Below are 23,224 nucleotides of genomic sequence, written 5' to 3'. Positions count from 1 at the left end.
GACTCTGCTCTATAAACAAGTTGGTCTTTAATCTACTCTAATTTTACTTTCCCCTTTCATTGACATTTCAAATTTGCAAGTCTAATGAATGAGAACATCAGATCTATAACAGCATTTTTCTGTGATGATCTACAGCAAATCCTCAAAAACATTATAAAGATGGTTGCACATTACGTTAAGATCCAAGGCCTGCCTTCAAGGGAACTAGCAAAACAATCCAGAAAGTAGTGGGTGCAACTCACTTTCTTACTCTAATCTAATCTACCAAAGCCAGCTATCCAAAAAACCCAAGCCAAACCCAGTATCTGCCCTAGCTATCACAGAAAACTAAAGGAAAAACGGGAATTCTTCCCCAGCCCTTCCCCAACCTATTCAACATGCTGAGACAGTTCTTAGCTGTGTCTTAGTGCTAATGGTTGTCATTAGAGAGAAAGAAAAATAGCTAAAATCACTCAAATTGTATTGTGAGTACTTCTGCCAGATCATCATATTAATCGGTTTGGTGATCTGTATTATTACCAAAGCTGATTAAATGAGGATACCTCAGCTATTTACGCCAAAAAGGCTTCTCCAGTGTAGCTTCAAGCAGACACTGTATCCTCTACATCATGGAAATGACTTCTAAAATTCACAAAAAATTTCTAAAAATTTATCTTTTAGAAGGTGACAACAAAACATACATACATAGATATAGATATCTAGATGTAGTATTTCAAAGTTTCTTGTGGTTTTGTTACAGGAGGCAGTTATCCTAAAATAACAACAAATAAGAACTAACACTCTTCAAACACTCATTTTCAAGCAGTTTTAGGCAAATCTTGTCAACTTTGAATGACTGCCATTGGCCATTCTGATATGTAACATTTATTATACTACCTGTACCAATGATATAATTTCACAGCATTTTACAAATGCAGCTTTTTCACATCACTTTGAATTTGCCCAAGCGCATTCCTCATGTTATAGCTTCAGATACTCACGTGTCTTGAGTAGTACTTTCTGCTTTGCATACAAACTTTATTTGACCCAACAAACAAATGTAAACAAAATGTACCTTTCTATGAACTTGATGTGAATCTAGAGCATAAGTGCAACATGAAAAGCATAGCAACCTTATTGTGTATCACTAAAAATGAAGGTTTCTTACCATAGGCAGGAGCCATGGGTAGCTCCGGAGGATGCTGGCCATCACCAAAAGGAAGATCAAGGCGAGTGAAATCCCTGCTTTTCTCATTGTTGTACTTCACCTCAAGGCTACCTAACTTGGAGAACTCAATATGCAAGGTGCAGCACATACCGTAGATACTATGGCCATCCAGATTCTGAAGAAAAATAGCAATTTGTTATTTTTGTTATAATTTGTTTTCAGAGACAAATCACACAGTGGCAGCCACCACTGTAAGTTTGTTTTCACTCCACAGTTTTATCCATACAGAAAGGCATCTTGTTTCTAAGGTGCTGCTTTTACACGCTAAGTATACAACTATGCTGCCACCATCCTTACCTAAATGTCCTGTGTAGAGTACTTGCGCAGTCCACTAATTTGTATTATGTTGCCTCGTGCCGATGGACAAAGCAGCTTTAAACATGACTTGTCTTTCTCGCTGTGCTTCTAATCTTACTTGTCTCCCACTCAACACACAATATCAGATGCTAGTAGCAATACTAATTTGGAGCTTTTATTGCATGGAATTATCCCTTACATAAGCTGGTGAAGGACCAAGAGCGCAAGTCTTATGAAGAGCAGCTGTAGAAACTTTAACCTTGTTTAACCTGGAGAAGGCTCAGGGTGGGATCTTAATCACTCTCTGCAACTACCTGAAAGGAGGATGGAGCAAGGTGGTGGTTGGTCTCTGCTCCCAAGTGATATGACGAGGAATCAGCCTCAAGTTGCACTAGGGAAGGTTTAGATTGGATGTAAGGAAAAATTTCTTCACCAAAAGGGTTGTCAAGCACTGGAGCAGGCTGTCCAGGGAAGTGGTTGAGTCATCATCCCTGGAGTTATTTAAAAGACCTGGAGACATGGTTTAGTGGTGGACTTGGCAGTGTTTAGTTTACAATGGGAATCAATGACTTCAAGGGTCTTTTCCAACCTAAATGATTCTATAAAATCGGTCTCTTTAAGAGTAGCTATGCTCAGAAAGATCACTAAAGTAGTGTTTTCTGCTTAAACCAGTCATAAAAGAATCATGATGGATGGTGCGGGGTAAAACACAATCAAAAGATACTGGCTTGTTATAATTATTTAACGTAATCTAGACTGGAATTATAATTTCTGTGACATCTTTAATAAGGTATATATTATTATTAATACTGTTCTTTAAGAAAAGATGGTATTGTTAACAAACAAGCTGTAATCCCACTTACCTTTAGTAATTTCCAGTATACACTTATTCACTAAAACACATAGTGAATTTACTTACTGGACTAACTTGCAAACAGCAATAGATAAATATTCTGTGCCTTTGATTTTGAAGCTGAGAATAAAAAGTCAATTTCAGTAACAGAAGTAGGGTAAAAGTTCCATTCACTCTAGCCTATTGGTAATTTAAAAAAAAAAACCTCTAATGCTAAATACCACTTAATACTTAGCAGAATCTGTTCTTCTACATACCTTATATGGCAACTTTCAAATTGATTTTATTTATTTACTAATACTGAAGTGGCCACACAGATTAAAGAGAAATATAAAGTGTCTCAGGCCCAGCTATCCCTAATGTTCCCCATTTCCCTGGGAGGGTAGGAAGGCATCCGGCAAAATAATCAAGCTGAATACACTACACTTACCATTTTGGCATAATATGCATTCATTGGATCAGCATACTGGAGCAAAGCTTGGAACTGATTGTTTCTAGTGAAGGTAACAATCCTCAAGACAGATCCAAACCTAGAAAAAATCTTGAGAAAGAAAAAATGAGCTTTCAGAAACAATGAATAACTCGTACATACTAAAATCTAGCATTTAATATATCACAAAGATTGCTGAAAATTATTTCTTTTGTGAGAGCTGAGGAGAAATTGAATGAACTTAGAGGTTTTTTCCATATTAAAAAAATTAAAGAGGCTATAAAAGATAATGAAAAAGGATGAAATTTCCTTAAAGATTTAGCAATGGCTGTTCAACAGTCAAAGAGCGGGGAAGGGCAGCCCAAACAGGCATTTGTCCAACCCCTGCAGAGAAACTGTGGATAATCAAAGTTGAGGTTTGAGAAATGGACTTTCACAAGCCAGTTGAGATGGGAACTGCAATCTGCTTTTCAAGGCATCCACCTTTACATTCTATATTTCAAACAAGTTCTGCAAATTTGGTGACCAAAAATATATTTTAAATAGTTGATGTGTCTACAGATTAATTACTCACAACCACTGTCCAAACTAGAAGACAAAGAAGGAAAGAAGCAAGACAAAGACCAGGTTTGGGACCAATCCCTCTAATTTACAAGTGAATGGCATTTAATTTATTGCAAATGCAAGCATTGCAGAAAAAAAAAAAAGAAGTCTGATATTAATATACATACACTCAAAATGAGAGTGTGAACTACATGAACATGTCTGTACAAAAGCAGAGCCACAAAGAATGAGGACAAAAGTATATCTAGGGCACATCACGTAAGTGCAGAAAAACTATGTCCAAATCAACAGTGGAAGAGGAAAGGTGAGTTTGGAAAGTACTGACAATTTTAGAGCAAATTGTCAGAGTCAATGCAAGTCAGGAAAGCAGAACTCTTGCACCCCTCCCCCATCCCCATTAGAAAATACTAATCCTGGAACAGAAAGAAAAGGGCAGGAAGGATGACCTTAGGAATTATAGGCCTGTCAGCCTGACCTCAGTCCTGGGGAAGGTCATGGAGCAGATGATCCTACTGAGATCAAAAAGCACATACAGGAAAATGGAGGGATCAGGCCCAGTCAGCATGGGTACATGAAGGGCAGCTACTGGTTGCCCAACCTGATTTTCTATGATACGGTGACCCACCTGGCTGATGAGGGAAGGGTGTAGACATTGTCTATTTGGACTTAAGTAAAGCATTTGACACTGTCTCCCACAGCGTTCTCCTGGAGAAATTGGCTGCTCATGGCCTGGATAAGTGGATTCTTCGCTGGGTTGGAAACTGGTTGGATGGCTGAGTCCAATAAGTGGAGGTAAATGGCATCACATCTAGTTGGCAGCTGGTCCCTAATGGTGTCCCTCAGGGCTCAGTGTCAGGGCCAGTGTTGTTTAATGTCTTCACTGATGAGCTGGATGAGGAATTGAGTGCATGCTCAGTAAATTTGAAGAGCACACCAAGTTGGCTGGGAGTGCTGATCTGCTGGATGACAGAAAGGCTCTGCAGAGGGATCTGGACATCTGGATTGATGGGCTGCCGCCAGTAGTATGTGGCTCAACAAGGCAAAGTGCTGGGTTCTGCATTTGGGCCAAAACAACCCCATGCTATGCTCCAGGCTTGGGAAGAGTGGCTGGAAAGCTGCTCATGGAAAAGGACCTGGGGGTGCTGATGGAGCTGAACATAAGCCAGCTTGTGCCCAACAGCATCCCAGCCCGTATCAGCAATAGTGTGGCCAGCAGGGCCAGGGCAGTGATCATCCCCCTGTACTGGGCACTGGTGAGGCCGCACCTCGAATCCTGTGTTCAGTTCTGGGCCCCTCACTACAAGGAAGACATTGAGGTGCTGGAGCAGGTCCAGAGAAAGGCAACAAAGCTGGTGAAGGGTCTGGAGTACAAGTCTTATGAGGAATGGCTGAGGGAACTGGAGGTGTTTAGTCTGGAGAAAAGAAGGCTCAGAGGGGACCTTATTGTTGCCTACAACTACTTGAAAGGAGGTTGTAGTAAGGTGGAGGTCAGTCTCTCCTCTCAACTAACAAGTGACAGGACAAGAGGAAATAGCCTCAAGCACCAGCAGGGGAAGTTTACATTGGATATTAGGAAAAATTTCTTCACTGAGAGGTGCTCAGACATTGGAACAGGCTGCCCAGGGCAGTGGTGGAATCACCGCCAAGGAAAGCATTAAAAAACAAGTTGATGAGGCCCTCAGTGATATGGTTTAACAGTGGTCTTGGCAGTTCTGGGATAATGGTTGGACTTGATGATCTTAAAAGTCTTTTCCAACCTAGTTGATTCTATGAGATATGGACAAGCATCTCTTGCCAGCTTATTAGGCCTAGAATTATGGATATGAGACACACTACCACAACCCTTTGTGCCCAGTTTCCAGGTTTTCAGAATCTCAGAAACAAGGGTTTTATGCTGCAGTCATCATTTTGTAATAGAAGACAGAACAAAAAGTTTTTCATAGCAATTTAAAATTAGCCACTGAGTTCCTGTTCATAAAGCACTTCCCCTTAAGAAAGGCCTAAATGCAGCTTCTGAACATAGGCTTTTCCATGTATATCCATGACACTAAATACACCTTTTTAAGATAATGAAATTCCATTTATTCCTGTTTGCTTTTAAACCTAAAACTCACTGTATATCAATTTTGTTTCTGCGAAGATGACACTAAATGTTCTGTTTCTTATAATAAATATTGTAAGGTGAATTCTTGTTAAAAGAAAGTGTTAGTTTCTTGACAAGCAATTGTAACTTTAAAAATACAATCTAAGTTTTGGATGACAGCTTGCCTATTGGAGGTCCCTCTGTACTTATCCACTACATGCTTAGTAAAACAAAACAAAACCCCAAAAACAAAAAAAAAACCAAACAAAAACCCCACAACTAAACAAAATCCCATACAAGATTACATCCAGGAACTACACTATTAATCTAGTACAGCTCCCATAACCACAGGAGTTTGTTCATGCGTTGAGTGCACTAATGATCCCAAACAGTTGACAGTATTTGCACAAGCTCAATAATGAGTAAACAACACTCAGAGATACAAACAAGAGTTTAGATAGGACAAATTGCTACATCACAGTGACAACTAGTATACTACTTAGTATCGTGGAGGAGAGACATTGAGAAAGAAAATATTAAGAGGTAAAAGGAAAAATAAAATGTTGGTAACAATCAACAACTGTTTGAGATGCTAGTAAAGCAGCAAAAATCTTCCAAAACTGCAGGTTTTTGCAAAAATACACCAATTGTTTTAAATCACATTAATTTAAGAAACTCAGATTTGGGGCATGTTTCTTTTTATGGCACACATTTACTAGTAATTATGAAAGCTTCAAGTATTAAAGCCTTTGCAATATCTGAAAAAGCAACAGATTCTTTAGGCACAAAGACATAATCTTATAAAGTTACTATTTTTAAACTTACAGCTCTCAACAGAGCACAACAGGGCACTAGGATAGCATAACTACCTAGCAGGAGTTAACGGTAATGTCTTTCATAGCTATAGATCACCTTTGTGCCAGGCTTTCGGAGGTAAAGTAAATGGCGTTCTAACAGATGATAAACAATCAAAAATATTTGTCCAAGCAACTACACTTGTATGTTACATCACTTGCCTCAAATTATAAAATTGGATATAAAAGTTTAAAATATAATGAAAACTACAAAAGTTACTGAATAGAAAGAATATGGGTCCACAAGTTCATAACAATCATTATTTTACTAGCTTATCATGTGGGCATAAATTAGAAGTTACACCTCAAGTTTGTGGCTGCTTCCACAGAAACCAAGGAACTAAACAAAATGAAAGACAACATGTAAAGCTGTAAACAGAAGCCCTGTTTACTATGATTCTTTTTTGTGCAAAACTGATTCAAGCCTAGATCCCCATACTGCAATAAATAATTTTAAAATTACAGTCCTCATTCAAACAATTAAGGATGCACAGCTACTTAAAGAAAGAAAAAAAGTTAATTAATTTACAATGGAACAGATTTTAACTTTTTTTTGTTTTTTAGCAATCACATTACCTGATACAACACTTCTATAGTGACAGGGTAGTGAAGATTTTCAACAATGATTCGAAGAACTGAACCTTGATAGGGACGGTGCCCACCTTCAACAGCGTAAGTACTTGGAACAGCCTGGCTTCTACGCTCTATAGCATTCTCAGCTTCCAGTGCAGCTTGGGCTCTCTGAAATGATGACACAGCAGACACCACAGTTACACACATACAAATTATTAGTTTCTAAACAAAGTTCTCATACAATGAAAAGCATGTATAATGCATTTAACATGCAGCTTTGAAAAAAAAAACATATTCCCTTTATCTATTATCAGTTCAAATTCCCTGATAATAGGAAAATCATACCACTTCCTTCCCTTCCCTTGCCCTAAAAGAAGTTAGATCATAGTTTCACATAATTATGACTCTTTTTTAGTTAAACTGTTCCTACTTTGTAATGCCACATAGACACAATTTTGCTTTGGTTCAGTAAGCTTTTGTTACTCTAGAGATTCTCCAGCAAATCATTATGATGACAATACTGTAATAGACTGTCAGTGTACCAAAAACTATTAGCTCGGCTTTACTAGGACTGCATTCTCTTCAGGAACTAAGTTTTGCTGGGGATAAGCTTAAAGGTGCATAGCCTGCTCTTCCTTCTGAGCCAAACTATCAACACAAAAATAACCCTGAAATCTCACTCACCAAACTACCTCATTGGAACTTTCAAAGTCTTTATGCTTGTTTTTGATGGGCTTTCCTCAGAGAAGTCTTCAGACTACCTCTGAGAGAACTATGGATAGGTGTTCCTTCCCAAATGTAGTGATGTGACTTTAAGTCATGTCTCAGTAACACTATTTCCTTGGAAGATGGACTAAACATGGCACACAATACAGATGTTAGCTAGTTTCAGAAACCCCTGCAAAATAATCTGTACTTTAGGCCTGAGCCTAGACACTAAATCAGTAATGTAGTGTTCAGCCACTCTGTTAGTGCCTCCAAAATTTAAATAAAACTCAAATGTAAAAGTGGGGGGAAAAAAAAAGTAAAATAAAAGTAGACAATGTTGGTTTTAGAGAAGGAAAAAGCAAGTGTCATGCACTGAGCTGAAAATAATCTGAGAAACAGCTACAAGCAGCCTTATTTGCAAATATGAGTAGAGTTTTCCTGAGGCTGTAACACACACCACATCCTTAAAAAAAAAATAAATAAATCTTCTTATTTTATTTATTTGTTTTTGCAGATAACAATCCAATCCAGCAATCTTGAATAAGGAAAGATACAAATAACATTTATTAGATTGACAAGCCTGCAAGTTTTCAGGGACTTGTGTCGGCACAGATTAAAAATATGCACTTATTTTTGCCCAATCACTACTTGCAACATTCTTACATGAAATAAAATCATGATACACACATCACAGTATATAATTTATGTATCTAAATGGGAGGTCAATTGCAATTCATCCAGCAATCCAAAAATCCAAACAGATTTCCGCTGCAATATGGTGGTTTGTATCCTTTGATATTATTGTGCAAAGAGTTCTTTTGTGTTTACAGATTAGAATTTAAACCACCACCTACAATGTTCAATTCATATTTTTACAAAATCAATTTTTGTATTTCAAAAATGCAAGAAAGAAATTAATTATATTGTTTGGCATGAAGCTGCACATAAAACTGATATTTTGTCAGTGAAAACACCCATTTTATTGGCTCTATGGTTTTTCTTAGAATAAACAATCAACATTAAGTTTAGTCATGTTATCTTTTTAAAATTTGAACAATTTAAAGACTATGATTTTCCTGACTTTGGCAAGGTCTTGGAACAGTGACAACACCATGAATCTTTCAAAAACAAGTTACATGACCCGTCACAATAACATTTATATCTGACAAAGTGAAAAGCTTCAAAAGAGCTGCTTTTGGGGCAGAAAGTGGTTCATCGTGTATCAGCTGGGTTTGTTCTTTCTTGTGTTCTTCAGATAGCATCTACAGACCACATAATTAGCAATTAAGTTTAAGAAAACACAAGCATAGCTTTTTGTGGTATTCCTGCTACTATATTGTGGACATGGGGAAAAAATCAGGACTAATTATTCAGAGAAAAGATTTACTGGAGAAGACATAATATTTTCTTCATGTTCTGAAGCTACTGAGAGCTGTTACCTGTTAAAAGTCAGGAATGGCAAAAGTTCTCTCAAACATAAAGTAAGCAAGTATTTCTAAGTAGTGTAGAATACAATAGCAGGCTCACCTACAGCAGGCTGCTTAGAACTGTTTCCCACCAGGTTTTAAATGTATCTGAGCATGGAAATTATACAATGTCTCAGGGCAACCCATTCCAATGTTTGACCACTATGAGAGTAAGAAAGTTTCTTAAGTGGATTTTTCTGTATTCGAAATAAGGCACATTGCCTCTTGTCCTGTCACTAGGTACCACTGGAAAGCATCTCCATTTGCAGACATTGGTAAGATATGCCAAAGCCTTCTCCAGGCTGAACAGTCTTTAACCATCTTCATGGCCTTTTGCTGGATTAGCTCCACTATGTCCATGTTTCTCCTGTACTGAGGAGCCCAGGACTGGACAAAGAATTTGAGATGTGTCTCATCAGCGTTGAGTAGAGGGTAGGTTACCACTCTCAACCTGGCAGCAATACTCTGCCTTCTGTAGCCTCGGATGCTGCTGCTGGGCACCTTTTCTTCAATGGCATGTATGTTGTCCACCAGGAACCTCAGGTCCTTCTCTGCCATGCTGCTTTCCAGCTGGTTGACCCCAGTGTACAACAGTACTCAAGGTTACTCCTCAGGTGCAGAAGTTGGCATTTCCCTTTGTTGAACTTAGTGAGGTTCCTCCTATCAGTCGACTTCTCCAGCTTTTCAAGGTTCTTTCTGAATGACAGCAGAACCATCTGGGATGTCAACTATCCCTCCCACTTCTGTGTTGTCAGCAAACTTGCTAAGGATATTCCCCGTCTCATCATCCAGAATATTAATGAAGATATTAAACAGTACTGAACACAGGATCAACCCCTAGGGTACTCCATTAGTGACCAGTCCCCTGCTGGACTTCATGCCACTGGCCACAACCATTTTAGCCTTTCAGACCACTTCACAGTTTACTTACCTAGACTGTATTTAATCTGTTTGTCTACTGGAATGTTACCAGAAATAATGTTTAGAGTCTTGCCAAAGTCCAGTTAAACAACATCCACTCCTCTCCTCTCATCCTTCAAACCACTCATCTCACTGTAGAAGCCTATCACATTGGTCAGGCATTACTTCCTTCTCAAAAACCCTTGCTGACTTTTCCCAACCACCTTCTTGTTCTTAGAATGTATGAAAAAGGTTTCCAGGATTAGTTGCTCAATTCCCCTTCCAGGCATCTAGATTAGGCTGATCAGCCAATGGTTCCCTCGATCCTCCTTGTCCTTCTTTAAGATGGGAAAGAGATTTGTTTTCTTCCAGGCCTCAGGAGCCTTCTACAATTGCCATGACTTTTCCAAGACTGTAAGAGTGGCTTTGCAATGACATCAGCCAGCTCCCTCAGTACTCGTAACTGCATCTCATCAGCACCACAGACTTTTGTTTAGCCAGTTTGCTTAAATGTTCCCTAGCAAGATTCTTCTCTACTTCCTTCATGAAGACCTTCACACTGTCCTCAGTGGCTTGGTATTCTGAAGGGCAAGTTGTAACCACTAAAGTCTGAGAAGAAAGCATCCGGTACTTCAGCCTTTTTCATTTACTTTATAAGCAGAGCCCCTTCCCCCATTCAGCAGCAGGCTCCACATTCCCTAAATCTTCCACTTGGGGCTGGTTCACTTTGCAGGGCCATTCTTGCTGTATTCACATTCCTCCCGGAGCCAACTCCATGTAGTCTTAGACTCTTCTAACCACATTCCTGTGTATTCAGATAATGCTCTCTACATTATTCCTCCAGAGAACAATATAATGTCCTCTGTATTGTAGGGACAGATACAATCACCTGTCCGTGATTCTATCTGCCTCTTTTTTATGTCTGAGTTCAGTCAGGAGCTCCTTGTTCATACAAGCAGTCCTCCTGCCACCTTCACTTGATTTTCTCCACATCAGGGTGAACGATGCTTGAGCTCCTCCACAGTAATTTCACAGACAGAGTACTCCCTGTCTGAAAAAAGTTACCGCTTGGATAACAAGAGACAGAAATAATATCTATGAGAATTTGACTGTTGGTGTAGTGGAAAGTGTTCTGTTTATTTACTAAAGTTGTGGTTTAACACTGATAGGCAGCTAAGTACCACACAGTTGCTTGGTCACTTCACCCCAGCAGTGTGGGGAGAGAACAGAAAGGGTAGAACTGAGAAAATTCATGGACTGACATAAAGACAATTCAATAGGTAAAGCAAAAGCTGCATGTGCAAGCAAGGCAAAACAAGGAATTCCTTTACTACTTACCACTGGCAGGCAGGTGTTTAGATATTTCCTGCAAAGTAGGATATCATGCGTAACGTTTACTTGGTAAGAAAAACACTGTAACTCCAAACTTCCCAACTTCCTCCTCCTTCCCCCAGCTTTCATTGCTGAGCACAACGTCATATGGTACAGAATATTCCTTGGGTCAGCTGGGGTCAGCTGTGGGGGCTGACCTAACTTCTTGTGCATTTGCTGGCAGGGCAGTGTGAGAAGCAGAAAAGGCCTTGATATTATGTAAGCATCACAAGCTACTATGAAGAAAATTAACTATCCTAGCCGAAACCAGTATACAACTCATATGCAATTCTATCCTGGTAAATGGAGATACTATACTTACAGCCTGATATGGTGAACTTTCAATTTTAAGTTCTCTGTGCTTGGAATACTGAACATAAACAGGCTGACTGTGGAGATGAGGTATAGAATAATTACAGTGGTTCACCACAGCAGCAGCAGCTTCTTCAGAATCCATTTCCAATAATGCCTGCAACCAATACATAGCACTTTTCAGTGTTGTGTTGTTTACAGGAGAGAACAAAGCATCGAAGTACCATATTCCCAATTCTACTCTCACTAGAAAATGATCATGTGAATGTACAGCATTGATTTGTTCAGCATTAAAATGCATGTTTATGGGGATATTTGATCTTACATTTGATTTTACATTGTAAGTACAGTAGGTCATTAAAGATAAGTATGACATATGGGAAGCAATGCAGCTAAAAATACCACACTGCTAATGAATTTATTAGATTCCTGAATGCAAGCACTACTACCTAAGTAGCAGATACACATATTGATTGAAAAAGTAGGAACAAGACACTAAACATCAGTTTGTGCATATTAATCCAGCTCACTGCTGCAGACAATTTTATTATTAGTGCCTATTATTTTAGCATTTCAGTGTTTATTCATAATGTGAACTACCCTATTGTATCTAAGAGGAAAACACAAAATAAAAAACCCTAAGCAATTTATTTCAGATTAAAAAGTTAACATGCATGTTAGTCATTTAATCAGGTGGGGTCATTTCAAGACTTATATCGACTTCAATAGTAACAGCATAGTTCTTTATCATCTATATATACTTACACAAGGTGGATATTACCAACAAGTTACTAGATCATTATTTAATCCAAGTGTATTAAAAATTAATATAAGTATCAGTACATTTTTCACCTTTGAAAATTATTAGAATCTTGAGCTATCAATGAAATGTCTAGAAATTGTTGCAGTCATTACAGCCAAATGCAGTATCAAAAGGGTCATAACATGAACTGTACCCCCAGCCTTGCTCTTATAATAGAAACATTGAAAATTACATACCTGACATTTTCGTTTCAGCCTCAAGAAGTTCGTTACTTTGCCAAAAGGCATGCCTAATGAAATGACTTCTGCTTCAGTAGCATCACTTGGAATTTGACGAATATGAAGGACACGTGAAGGGGAGCATAGTGATCTGTCTGCTTTAAATTTCTTCTTATCATTCTCATTATCTAAAATATTTTAGGGAGGAGAATGGACAAGCAAACAAGGCAAACTTATTACACAATGTAAGTACCAAAACCTAAAAAAAATATTAACTGCTGTCTCAGCACTTACGTTAGCTTACTTATAGCTCTCTGAATCCTAAGAAAGTTCATGCATAACCAAAGGACAGTTTAAGAAGATTCCTTTTGTTGGTTCCAAACCTCCACTACAAGTGGAGCATGTAGTAGGTTTGTTTTGCTTTGGTTTAGTTTTTGGTTCTTTGGTTTCTTGGGGGCTGAGGGGAGGTTTTTGGGTTTGTTTTTTGGTGGGTTTTTTTCAAGTCTTACAGGTAGAGAGGCTAGTAACTTCTTCCCAAATGCCCATGTAACATATTTAGAAAAAGTTAATTACATAGAAGAGGAGAAAGTAGTAATTGGGAGGTTTTGTGGGTTTTTTTTTTTAGTTATTACTAACTGATCTTCCTGCATCGTGTGGATTCAGCTGTTATTATTTTATTTTATTTTTATTAAAAAAAGCCTGCTGTCCCACATGATTGTGAATTGTAAAAAGTCTCTGGAAAGGATAGACAGCAGTAAGGCGTGAAATCCATGCAGATTCTAATCTCTTCCACTTTAGCAAAATGCTTTTTTTCTTTCTCTTTTCTTTTTTTTTTTTTAACATATGCCTATTTGCATCCTCTAAGAGGTAAGTGACCATTGGTTACATTTCAAGGAGATGACTTGCAGTCCTTGAGAGCCCTTTTAAGCAAAACACCACATCTAGAACAGGCATATAGCTCTCAATGCTATCACAATGGAGTAATAACTTAAAAGTAGTAATAATGAAATTCATTAGCCAAGCTACAGATCCCAGTAAGATATTGTCCTACGGCAAGCTACAGAGCCTTATGAGACTTGATGAAAAAAATTCTAAACTGATTTAAAGACAGTCTATTTGACGGAAATTGTACTCAAGTCTAACTGCATACTACTTAAAGGAAGAAACATTGTTTGCTTTTTTTCTCACTTATGTGCCACAAACAGCTTCACTCCATCGAGACAGCCTTTACACCTCATGTGCTACATTTAGCCTTCCAAGGAGAATCAGAAAAGATTAAGAAAAAATACCTGTTTAGGCTTAGTAAGTAATTTCATATTTTGCCGTAGGTTTTGAGTACAGTCTAAGGCTGAGAAACAGTTCATGTAAGTCATTCTGTATAAGGACCTTTAGAGAGGACATTTTTACTAGTCTCAACCATGCCACGCTCAGAAGCCAAGTTAAGTAATTCTCCCACCTGGGGTGGGGGGGGGATATGCATTGACTTTTCCAGCAAGAAATTCTAAATGGCATCATGTACATTCTGAAAAATATACACATGTGGCATTCTTGTTGGGGATGAGACTTTAAGACAAAGAAAACCATATTAAACTCATATCAGTACCAAGACACAACAGGGTATAATACCATCAAAGCCCTACAACCCATATAACCCATCCTGTTTTATTAAATCTACTTTTCAGGTTCAAAAGGACAAGATATCCTTGACTTTACTATGTTGAGGACTCCTTGACCAAAGAAAGCAGGAAATTAAACCTAACAGGAACTTTGCCTTTAGTTTAAGGTGAGAGGCTCTTGCAGAAGCAATACTTTCTGGGTTCTGACTCATTATCAGAAGCAATGAGATGGAGCTAAGTGGCAAGCTCAACATTTTCTCTTTACATCTTCACTGAGAGTTACAGGAGTTTTCAGATCAGGCAGTCAGCCAAAAAGGACAACTGACTTCAGAGCTCCTCAGTATTTTCATTAGGTTGCTGGACTCCAATAGGTTGCTGGAGTCAGATTACAATTCAAGCTTGGTGAGGATGCTCATAGTGACCATGAAGAACACACACACACACACCCCCACACACACACCCCCCCACTCTTCCTACCCTCACCCCCCAAACAAAATAAAATTAAATAATTGACAGAGAAAAATACACACTGTTCATGAACTGTGATAAAAATCTTTTCTTATGTATACCCGCAGCTTGAGTAGGATTGCTCATGGTAGTAGGCCTGTTACTGACACCAGAAGAAAGAAGCTCGTCACGTCCACACTAAAAAATAAGAAGCAAGATTACTAGTAAAAGTTGTTATAGAGAAAGAGCTTCATACAAAAGTGCAAAAACTCCTGTAATTTATTCTTCCCAAAAATGTCCTCTTTCTATACACATTATCAACCAATGCTGTGAACTCACTTTTCAGGAAAATGTGCCAACCACACAAATTTTCCTTCTCTCTCAAGAAGTTAGTAAGTTCAGCTGTGTTACACTTCTTACTTTTCTTAATATTTACCATACTACAGTTTACATTTTAAAAGAATAGCAAACACTTACAAAAAGAAATGAGCTTGCTGCCAGGTCCGGGTCTGCAATACAACATTGCTTCTAGATGTAAGTAAACACACAACCACACAGATAAAGTCAGCATTTGTGACTGGACACAGTGGACCTTGAGGAAAACTAATTGAAGACATATTTAAATATACCTATGGCACTTTTGTTAAAATGTAATTCTTGTCCTAAGAACTTGATGGTGGACCATATCTTCTTTTAAAAATACTGAATATCTAAGTGTATGTTTTAGGAATGCTGACAATTTGAGGCTCTAAAAGAAAATAGCTCGAGAACTACAAGTTCTTCATTCAAAAATCAGTGCCTAGATGCCAGTTAAATCTATTTACTCTTTAAGACTGCTACTGTATGGCCAGCCAAGCCTCTAAAAGTCCTCCAAAATGCCAAGAAGAAACAAAATACCACAACACCTCTAAAAGGCAGTTAAGGTTCCTGAAACTTTCACCACACTCTTCCGTAAGAACATTTTCATTAAAAAACTGAGATTAAGGTCCCCTATAGGTGGGATCTTAGTCCTTCCACCTAGGACTTCGGTGGAAGGTGAGGTTCCCATCACCCTTGTCCCAGTATTTCCACCAGCTCATGATCATGAGCTGTTTATCCTGCACCAGTTCTGGTCCTTAAGAGATTTTATATGAGATGACTCAGTCCTCCAACCAGGCAGCACTCTATGCTGAGTTATATCAGCTAATCAGCTAAAAGAGGGGTTGAAAAGTGCCAGAATCCAGTGTGAAGAAAGGGGTAGAGATACTTGAAGGAGACAGGACTAAGAAAGCATCCTTTAGCAGCAGCAAGCCATCATTTTGGCTTGTATTGGCTGTGGAACTACCGCTCACAGAAGACTGGTTTATGAGTTGTCTGCGCTTAAGGGAGCAGTTTGGCTCTTTTCATTCATAACCATGTGTTCAGACTGCTTCTCCAGTGTAGGGAAGGTCATTAACTACAGAAGGCTGTGACCAGTTTAGGGTGGTGAAAAAACTTTTCAGCCATACTTAGCTGCTCATAAAGCAGCACAAGTTTTAGTGTAGGATAGAGGAAAGCATGACAGTGTTCATTCCTCTCTGGCAGCAGCACAGACAGTATTCGTGGTTACTATTGTTACATGAAAAGAAATAAAGACTATAAACAATACATTTTAAAGAATTTCCAATTCTCATTCTTTTCAGTTGCCACCAGTTAAATCCATATGCAATAAAAATATAGGCTAATATAAAGAGCAGCCTATTCAGCTGAACAAAGAGCACACCATATATTATACATGCCAAGAAATGCTTCTTTGGATGGTCACATTTTAAACTGATCTCTTTAAAGTTTGTCAATTAAATGATTATTACAAAAAAAAACACCAACAAAAAAACCCCAACCAAAACCACAACAGACTTCTTAAGGAAAAAAAAAAAAAATCCAACCTCTTCTGTTTTTAAAAGTTGTCTTAATTGATTCAACTCGGTATTCAAATAAGTATCTTAGTGCAGAAACCAGAATCTACTACTTTGACAAGCTATGTAGTTATTGGTTTTGCAGAAGGAAAGAAAATGTGCAAGATATTTACAAATTAGTCTAAGTTGTCTAGGTATTAGTCTACAAGTGAGAAAAATACATAAACTAGGAACTGTTAGACACATATATGTCATGAAAGTTATAATTTACAAAGAAAAAATTTGTTTTCAACTTAAATTTCACTGCCAGCATCAGTAATTTCCAGCACAGACCTCTTTGTAGGTTTGGAACATGAAAATGCACCTGATAAATTTGATACTGATTTCTGGCCAAAATTCTTGGAGAATACCACAGAAAGTATTAACTTAACTGTGAGGATTTACAATAGAACACCTTGATGAGCAGACACATCTTAAAAACAAATTGCAAAGAGCAGAACTTTTTATCACAGATAATACAGAAAGTCTAGAAATCAACCATAATCTGAAAGATAATTTAGCTTTCTCAGATCAAGTTCTAGCATATTCTAAAAGAAAATGTATGTAATCTTCACAAGAATTATTCATCTCTTTTAGGCCATCCCACTACAATAGTTTCATTCAGTAATAATACTGCTTGTGGGAATTATAAACAGTTGCTTGGAAAGCATAATTTGATTTTGGACATTTCTTTAAAAACAGGTAAAATTTATAGTGCTCAGTAACCAGACCAGTAAGGGGCCTCTACAAAGTGTAGCACTGAATGATAGGTTAATTAAATGAATAATTCTTCTATATCTACCATGGTCAATTTCCCTGAATAAATAAGGCATATTACACAATTTCAGACTACAGCAACAGATGCCTTTCCTGAAACTACTTAAGCTCTCCTGTGATTTTGAATTTCTGATAGTAATACATGTTAGTGATTCTGCAATTCAAGTAAAAAAAAAAACTGTGCAAAAAAAATACTGCACTCATAGCAAAGACGTCTAACAAATATCTGAAAGTCAACAACTCTAGGTTTCTGAAGTCTTTTCAAGTCATGTATAGTTTGGTATTCTTCAGAACATGTCCATTTGTCAGAACTCTGGCAGGTATTTATTCAGCATTACTTCTGGAATCAGCGAATCCTGTAAACTGCCTTTTCATTTTTAAGAAGGCTGCATGTAATTAAGACCATCTTTTTCACCCAACTTTTAGCTGCAATGTTTTCCTCCTCTCTTCCTTGATAGTCACAGATTCTTCAGTACAGTTTAATTAATTACCAATAAGTTTCCTTGAGACTATCCCATATTTAATCTGAAATATATTGTTTGTTTCCCCAGAATATAGCTAATCGCCTTTCCAGACTATTACTTCTAAGTCAACAGAAGAATATGATCATGGGTTTTTTTTACTGTAACATAGCTAGAACAACAAAAAAAGGGCCCAATTTTATGGGAAAATAATTATTTCAAAAGCACCTTTCTTCCTGCATATAAATCGAAGTTTTGTGTACTTCTCTACAAGATTCTACATGGCAACAAATTATTATTAATTACTTAATTATTAATTATTATTAATTACTGTTCCAAAAAAGTCACACTCTGAAACATCACAGTATCAAGCTATAGCAGTGAAAAATTATTGTTAAATGTAAATTAACTGTTCTAATGCGTACCTTATTAATTTTTATAGTACATGATTGTAGAAAAAGAATAAATCTAAGGGTCATAAAGGTGGAAATTCCCATTACCTTCTACTTCTGCAGTAAGCTTTCTAAATACTTGTTATATTCCTTTATTTTTTCTTCCACAAACCATGTTTGCAGAGATGCAACTCCTACTTCCAAAATGAGGATTTCATGCAAAATGCAATACCACTTATGCCAAAATAAAAAGTTTTCGAAGAAAGTGTAGGTAAAATAAGGGTAACATCAAAGTAATAGATTCGTATTTAAAATGTATTAAAAATAAAGTGACTTACAAAGAAAAAGTGCCATTTCAATAAGCTGAAACATAAGGAAATTATAAGCAATTATCACAATCAGGCAAGCCTCCTTTCCTCTGCTGCAAAGATCCCTCGCAAACACATTGGTTGAACAGTCTGATTGTCAGTCATTCCAGAACCACATTGTTCTCTCACAGATAGCTGCTCTTCTGCAGGCTTGAATGGTTAGTAGCTCTGTTACCAACATTGCCTGCTATATTCCTTCTATTACCAACTACTGAAGCTTCCTGCTATGCTCGTAACAAGACACTGTACACTTTCAGTCATGCAACAGTAATTAAAAAGTGAAAAGGAAAAGAATCAATCAAATTTTAGCCTTGTTGATTTCATTAATGAAAAGATAGTGTTCTTTTTAGAACAACAAACAATTAGAAAAGCTGCAGTAGTATATACTGTCACATGAATTAAATCATCTTTCCTAATTGTGATTAGGAAAGAGTTTCTATGACACAAAAATAACTTTGAATAAACAATTCCTAAGGCAGATGCCATACTGAAGTGGGAAATACAATAAAGACTCCAAAACAGCCTAATATGCTACACTGAGTATTTAGAAGAATTTAAAATCCAACAATTTCAAGAAGTGCATAAGAAGTCATTCTAGTAACTGTCCAGTCATCCCATCTTAACTTTTGCAATGTAGACGATGGAATCATGGAATCACATCACCATTTTTTTAATAAAACAGATAGAAAAAATGGTCAATAATAAAACTGATTACACACATTTGTGCTATTGTCTTTACAGCTATTCCTCTTTTTAGTGGTATAAACTGTTATTTAAGGTTGATGCAGCAGTTTAAAATTCAAAAAACAAACAAAAAATTATTTTTAAAACCACATAAATGCTAACTGCATTAGAGACACATCTTAAAAATGCAAGGAGATGAAGAATCCAACTGCTCTTGCATATTTTGAGGTTATCCATAAAGGCAAACATCCATAACAGCAACTTCCGTATCCACAGCAGGCTGGCAAAGCAGGTCACCATCTCCCCATTTTTAAATATTTGCCTTGCCACATATAACAGATGTTCTAGAAATAGAAAGTATAACCACTACATAAAAATTCTGAAGTGTAATTCTAGTGCAAAGCCAACTCCCTATTTTTGGATGCAACGCACGAGGCATGAAACTCCAGCAGACTTTGAATAAAGTCGATTAAGCAGTATCAAACTTAAAACAAGCACTCTAATTCTATACATCAGGAGTAGATAAAGAAATGTAGCTCTGACAATAAAAGCCCTGAAGTCATATTTTAACCATTTTCAACATTTTGCATTCAGTCAGTTCCATTATTGCCACTTAATACTCAAGTTTACCCCTCACTATAGTAGCAGAAACCAGAAATCCAGGTACTTATTTGAAGAATTCAGGTTATATTTAACTGAACATTTTTTCTACTATTAACAGTACTCACCAACTACAGTAACAGAAAAAGTGAAAACATAAATTGCAAAAGGACCTCAGCCCCATGCCCTAAAAATGACCTAGGCATTTCCCTTCTCTACTTTCCACACATTCTAAGACTTTTATTCTTCCATTCTTCCTAAAATAAAAAGGCAACTAAATGTAAGTCAGGTATAAATACCATGAGTTTTCATTAAGCAACATGATCAGGAAGAATGCAAGTCTTTTTGTCTGTGTAACTAAGAAGTATTTAAAATTTGAAGTATTTGGTCACTTTATCAGCATTCCAATTCCTATATAAACTGAAAATACGAGAATGTTTATATTAGGTCAGTCCAAAAAAAAAACAAACCAACAACAAAAAACAAACAAAAAAACCCAAACCTAAAACAAAAACAAAAAAAAGAAAAAAATCTAATACCTCTAACCAGTGATGCCCAGGAAAGACTTTAAGAAGAAAACAAGCATACAAGATTATTTTCTCAAAATATTCTCCCAGAACCACACAAACATACATGCACATAAATACAAGTTAACTGAAGTAGAAAAGGCCACATGATACATATCCAAAAGCAAGATTAAACATCAGAGATATGAATATACTAAACACTCCAGTAAGTGTGTTAGTATTGTACACCCCTGACAGTGATGACTTGTACCACACAATGAAAATCAACATCTAAGCAAAGGAAGAAGTAGAAATTACATTTGTCCTTAAAATACTTTTATCCTGTGCACAGGTGAATTGTTTTAATGAAACTTCCCTTTAGGGGGACACTAATACCAGTAATCAAGTAACATATGCCTACAACAAAATTCACTGCAGAATTCACTGACTTCTAGAATGCCTTCCAAATTTTATAGCAGTTAGCCTGCAGAGTAAGGTTATATTAATGTACAAACTAAGCTTGAAGTAACTTTTATGCTTCTGGGACATACATTCCTTATGCATTCCTTATTGGTTCTGACCTTGTGAAACACATTGCAGGACCAGAGGATAAAGGGATAAACAAAAGCTCAGAAGATGTTTACAGACAAGATTTTGTCTACTTACAAAATAGAATCATAGAATGGTTTGGGTTGGAAGGGACTTTAAAGATATCCAGTTCCAAGCCCCCTGCCACAAGGCAAGGACACCTTCCACTAGACCAGGTTGCTGAAAGCCCCATCCAACCTGGCCTTGAATGCTTTCAGGAATGGTGCAGCCACAACTTCACTGGGCAACCTGTGCAGGACTAGAAATGCAGTTTCTGCATGTCAAATAGGAATGTGGACACCACTGTCTTCATACTGACATGATTAATGAGCTTGTGGCAATGGTTCCACCGATAATGTAAAAAGAAACTGATTTTAGATGTTCACTTAGATGTTGATTTTCATTGTGTGGCACAAGTCATCATTGTGAAGGAAACAAATTTTCTCACCACCCTCAGAGTGAAGAGTTTATTCCTTATATCTAATCTAAATCTCCCCTCTGTCTGTTTAAAGCCATTCCTCCTTGTCCTATCACTGCATGCCCTTGTAAAATGTTTTGGTTATATCCTCTGAGTCAGGGGCTGAGGGTTTGCCATTTAAAAATGGTCCTTCCCACACTATCGTCATTATTCTCATAAGGGCAATGGCACACCCAAAGGGCAATGGCAACCATCTAAACATCAGTACACAGGCATAACCTGAGCCACTTCCTCTGGAACATGACATCAGTGGACAGTCTTGTGGCTAGGACTTCCAAGAACTGATCTGATCATCCTTCAGCTTCATGCATTTCTACCACCTACTGAACAGGACTCCAAAGAGCACATTTCACCTTGACCCACCAATAACGTGACAAGAACCACCTCTGCAGAAGGCATAAAGCTTGCCATATACCAGTTTTCTGAGCATGGGGTAGCACCCGGCATTATTATCAGATCATGATTTATGGGCCATTTTATCAGCACTTGTATAAGGCCTGGATGCTCCTGTTTTGCCATCTGATCCCACTGGGTAAGCAGGGCTGTCCATCAGTGCAGGTAGAACTTGATGATGAGTTAAAGGCATTTTTCCTTTCAGCATCCAGTACCAGAAGCCAAAGGGCAAGCAGCAGTCATGACTCCATTCACCACCACTACAGATGCTGCCCAGAGTCGCACATAGATGGTTCATTCTTCTTTTTCTGTTAGGATATAGTTTTCTGAGGTTGGCAGCAGCCTTGGCTTCAGAATCCAAGGAAGACTTCTGTCTCTCTTTCTGCCATAGTGTGCTTTCTGCCATGAACTCCGCTGGTTTGACTGGTCTCCTGCTAGTTGTGTATAGTACATGTACATATAGTTCGATGAGAAACTGAACATGAGCCAGTAGTGTGTGCTTGCAGCCCAGAAAGCCAACCGTATCCTGGGCTGTGTCAGAAGGAGCATGACCAGCAGGTCGAAGGAAGTGATCCTGCCCCTCTACTCTGCTCTCGTGAGACCTCACTTGGAGTATTGTGTGCAGTTCTGGTGTCCTCAACATAAAAAGGACATGGAACTGTTGGAACAAGTCCAGAGGAGGGCCATGAGGATGATCAGGGGACTGGAGCACCTCCCGTATGAAGACAGGCTGAGGAAGTTGGGGCTGTTCAACCTGGAGAAGAGAAGGCTGCGTGGAGACCTCATAGCAGCCTTCCAGTATCTGAAGGGGGGCTACAGGAATGCTGGGGAGGGACTCTTCATTAGGGACTGTAGTGACAGGACAAGGGGAAATGGATTCAAACTTAAACAGGGGAAGTTTAGATTGGATATAAGGAAGAAATTCTTCACTGTAAGGGTGGTGAGGCACTGGAATGGGTTGCCCAGGGAGGCTGTGAATGCTCCATCCCTTGTGGTGTTCAAGACGAGGTTGGACAAAGCCTTGGGTGGCATGGTTTAGTGTGAGGTGTCCCTGCCTATGGCAGGGGGGTTGGAACTAGATGATCTTAAGGTCCTTTCTAACCCTAACTATTCTATGATTCTATGATTCTACATTTCAGGCATTTGGACCCATTCTGGCACATCTCAGCACAACAACATGTGTAATTTTTTGCTTTATCTGGTCAAAAGCATTTTGTTGCTCAGGCCCTGCTCAAGTGTGGTTTCCTCCCTGGTGACTTGGAACAGTCAGAGTGAATTGACTTTATTTTGTATGCATATTCACCAAAATCCTACCATTAAAAAGAAAAAAAAATAGTTTCCTTTTACATTATCGGTAGAACCATTGCCACAATCTTATCAATCATGTCAGTATGAAGACAGT

General features: G+C 38.0%; 1 protein-coding gene across 2 annotated transcripts in view; it reads right to left on the bottom strand.

The window, feature by feature from the left end:
- Positions 1-23,224, bottom strand: part of PTBP3 (polypyrimidine tract binding protein 3) — a 55,504-nt gene that overhangs the window by 11,657 nt on the left and 20,623 nt on the right. The window contains exons 2-7 of one of the 2 annotated variants that reach the window (XM_062624262.1): positions 14,785-14,860; positions 12,618-12,787; positions 11,629-11,775; positions 6,865-7,029; positions 2,788-2,898; positions 1,148-1,322 (exon numbers count right to left, since the gene is read on the bottom strand). In XM_062624262.1, the coding sequence (XP_062480246.1) occupies positions 1,148-1,322; positions 2,788-2,898; positions 6,865-7,029; positions 11,629-11,775; positions 12,618-12,787; positions 14,785-14,809 (793 nt within the window). In that variant the 5' untranslated portion in view covers positions 14,810-14,860. Of the gene's footprint in view, positions 1-1,147; positions 1,323-2,787; positions 2,899-6,864; positions 7,030-11,628; positions 11,776-12,617; positions 12,788-14,745; positions 15,510-23,224 lie in introns of those variants that run through there. The other variant, XM_062624261.1, reaches the window with a different exon arrangement.

Source organism: Pezoporus occidentalis, unplaced genomic scaffold (genome assembly GCF_034315485.1).
Source record: "Pezoporus occidentalis ecotype Australia unplaced genomic scaffold, CSIRO_AGI_Poc_V1 ctg264, whole genome shotgun sequence".
NCBI lineage: Eukaryota > Metazoa > Chordata > Aves > Psittaciformes > Psittacidae > Pezoporus > Pezoporus occidentalis.
The sequence above is the reverse complement of the archived record's forward strand: the minus strand, read 5'-3'. Positions and strand labels throughout refer to the sequence as shown.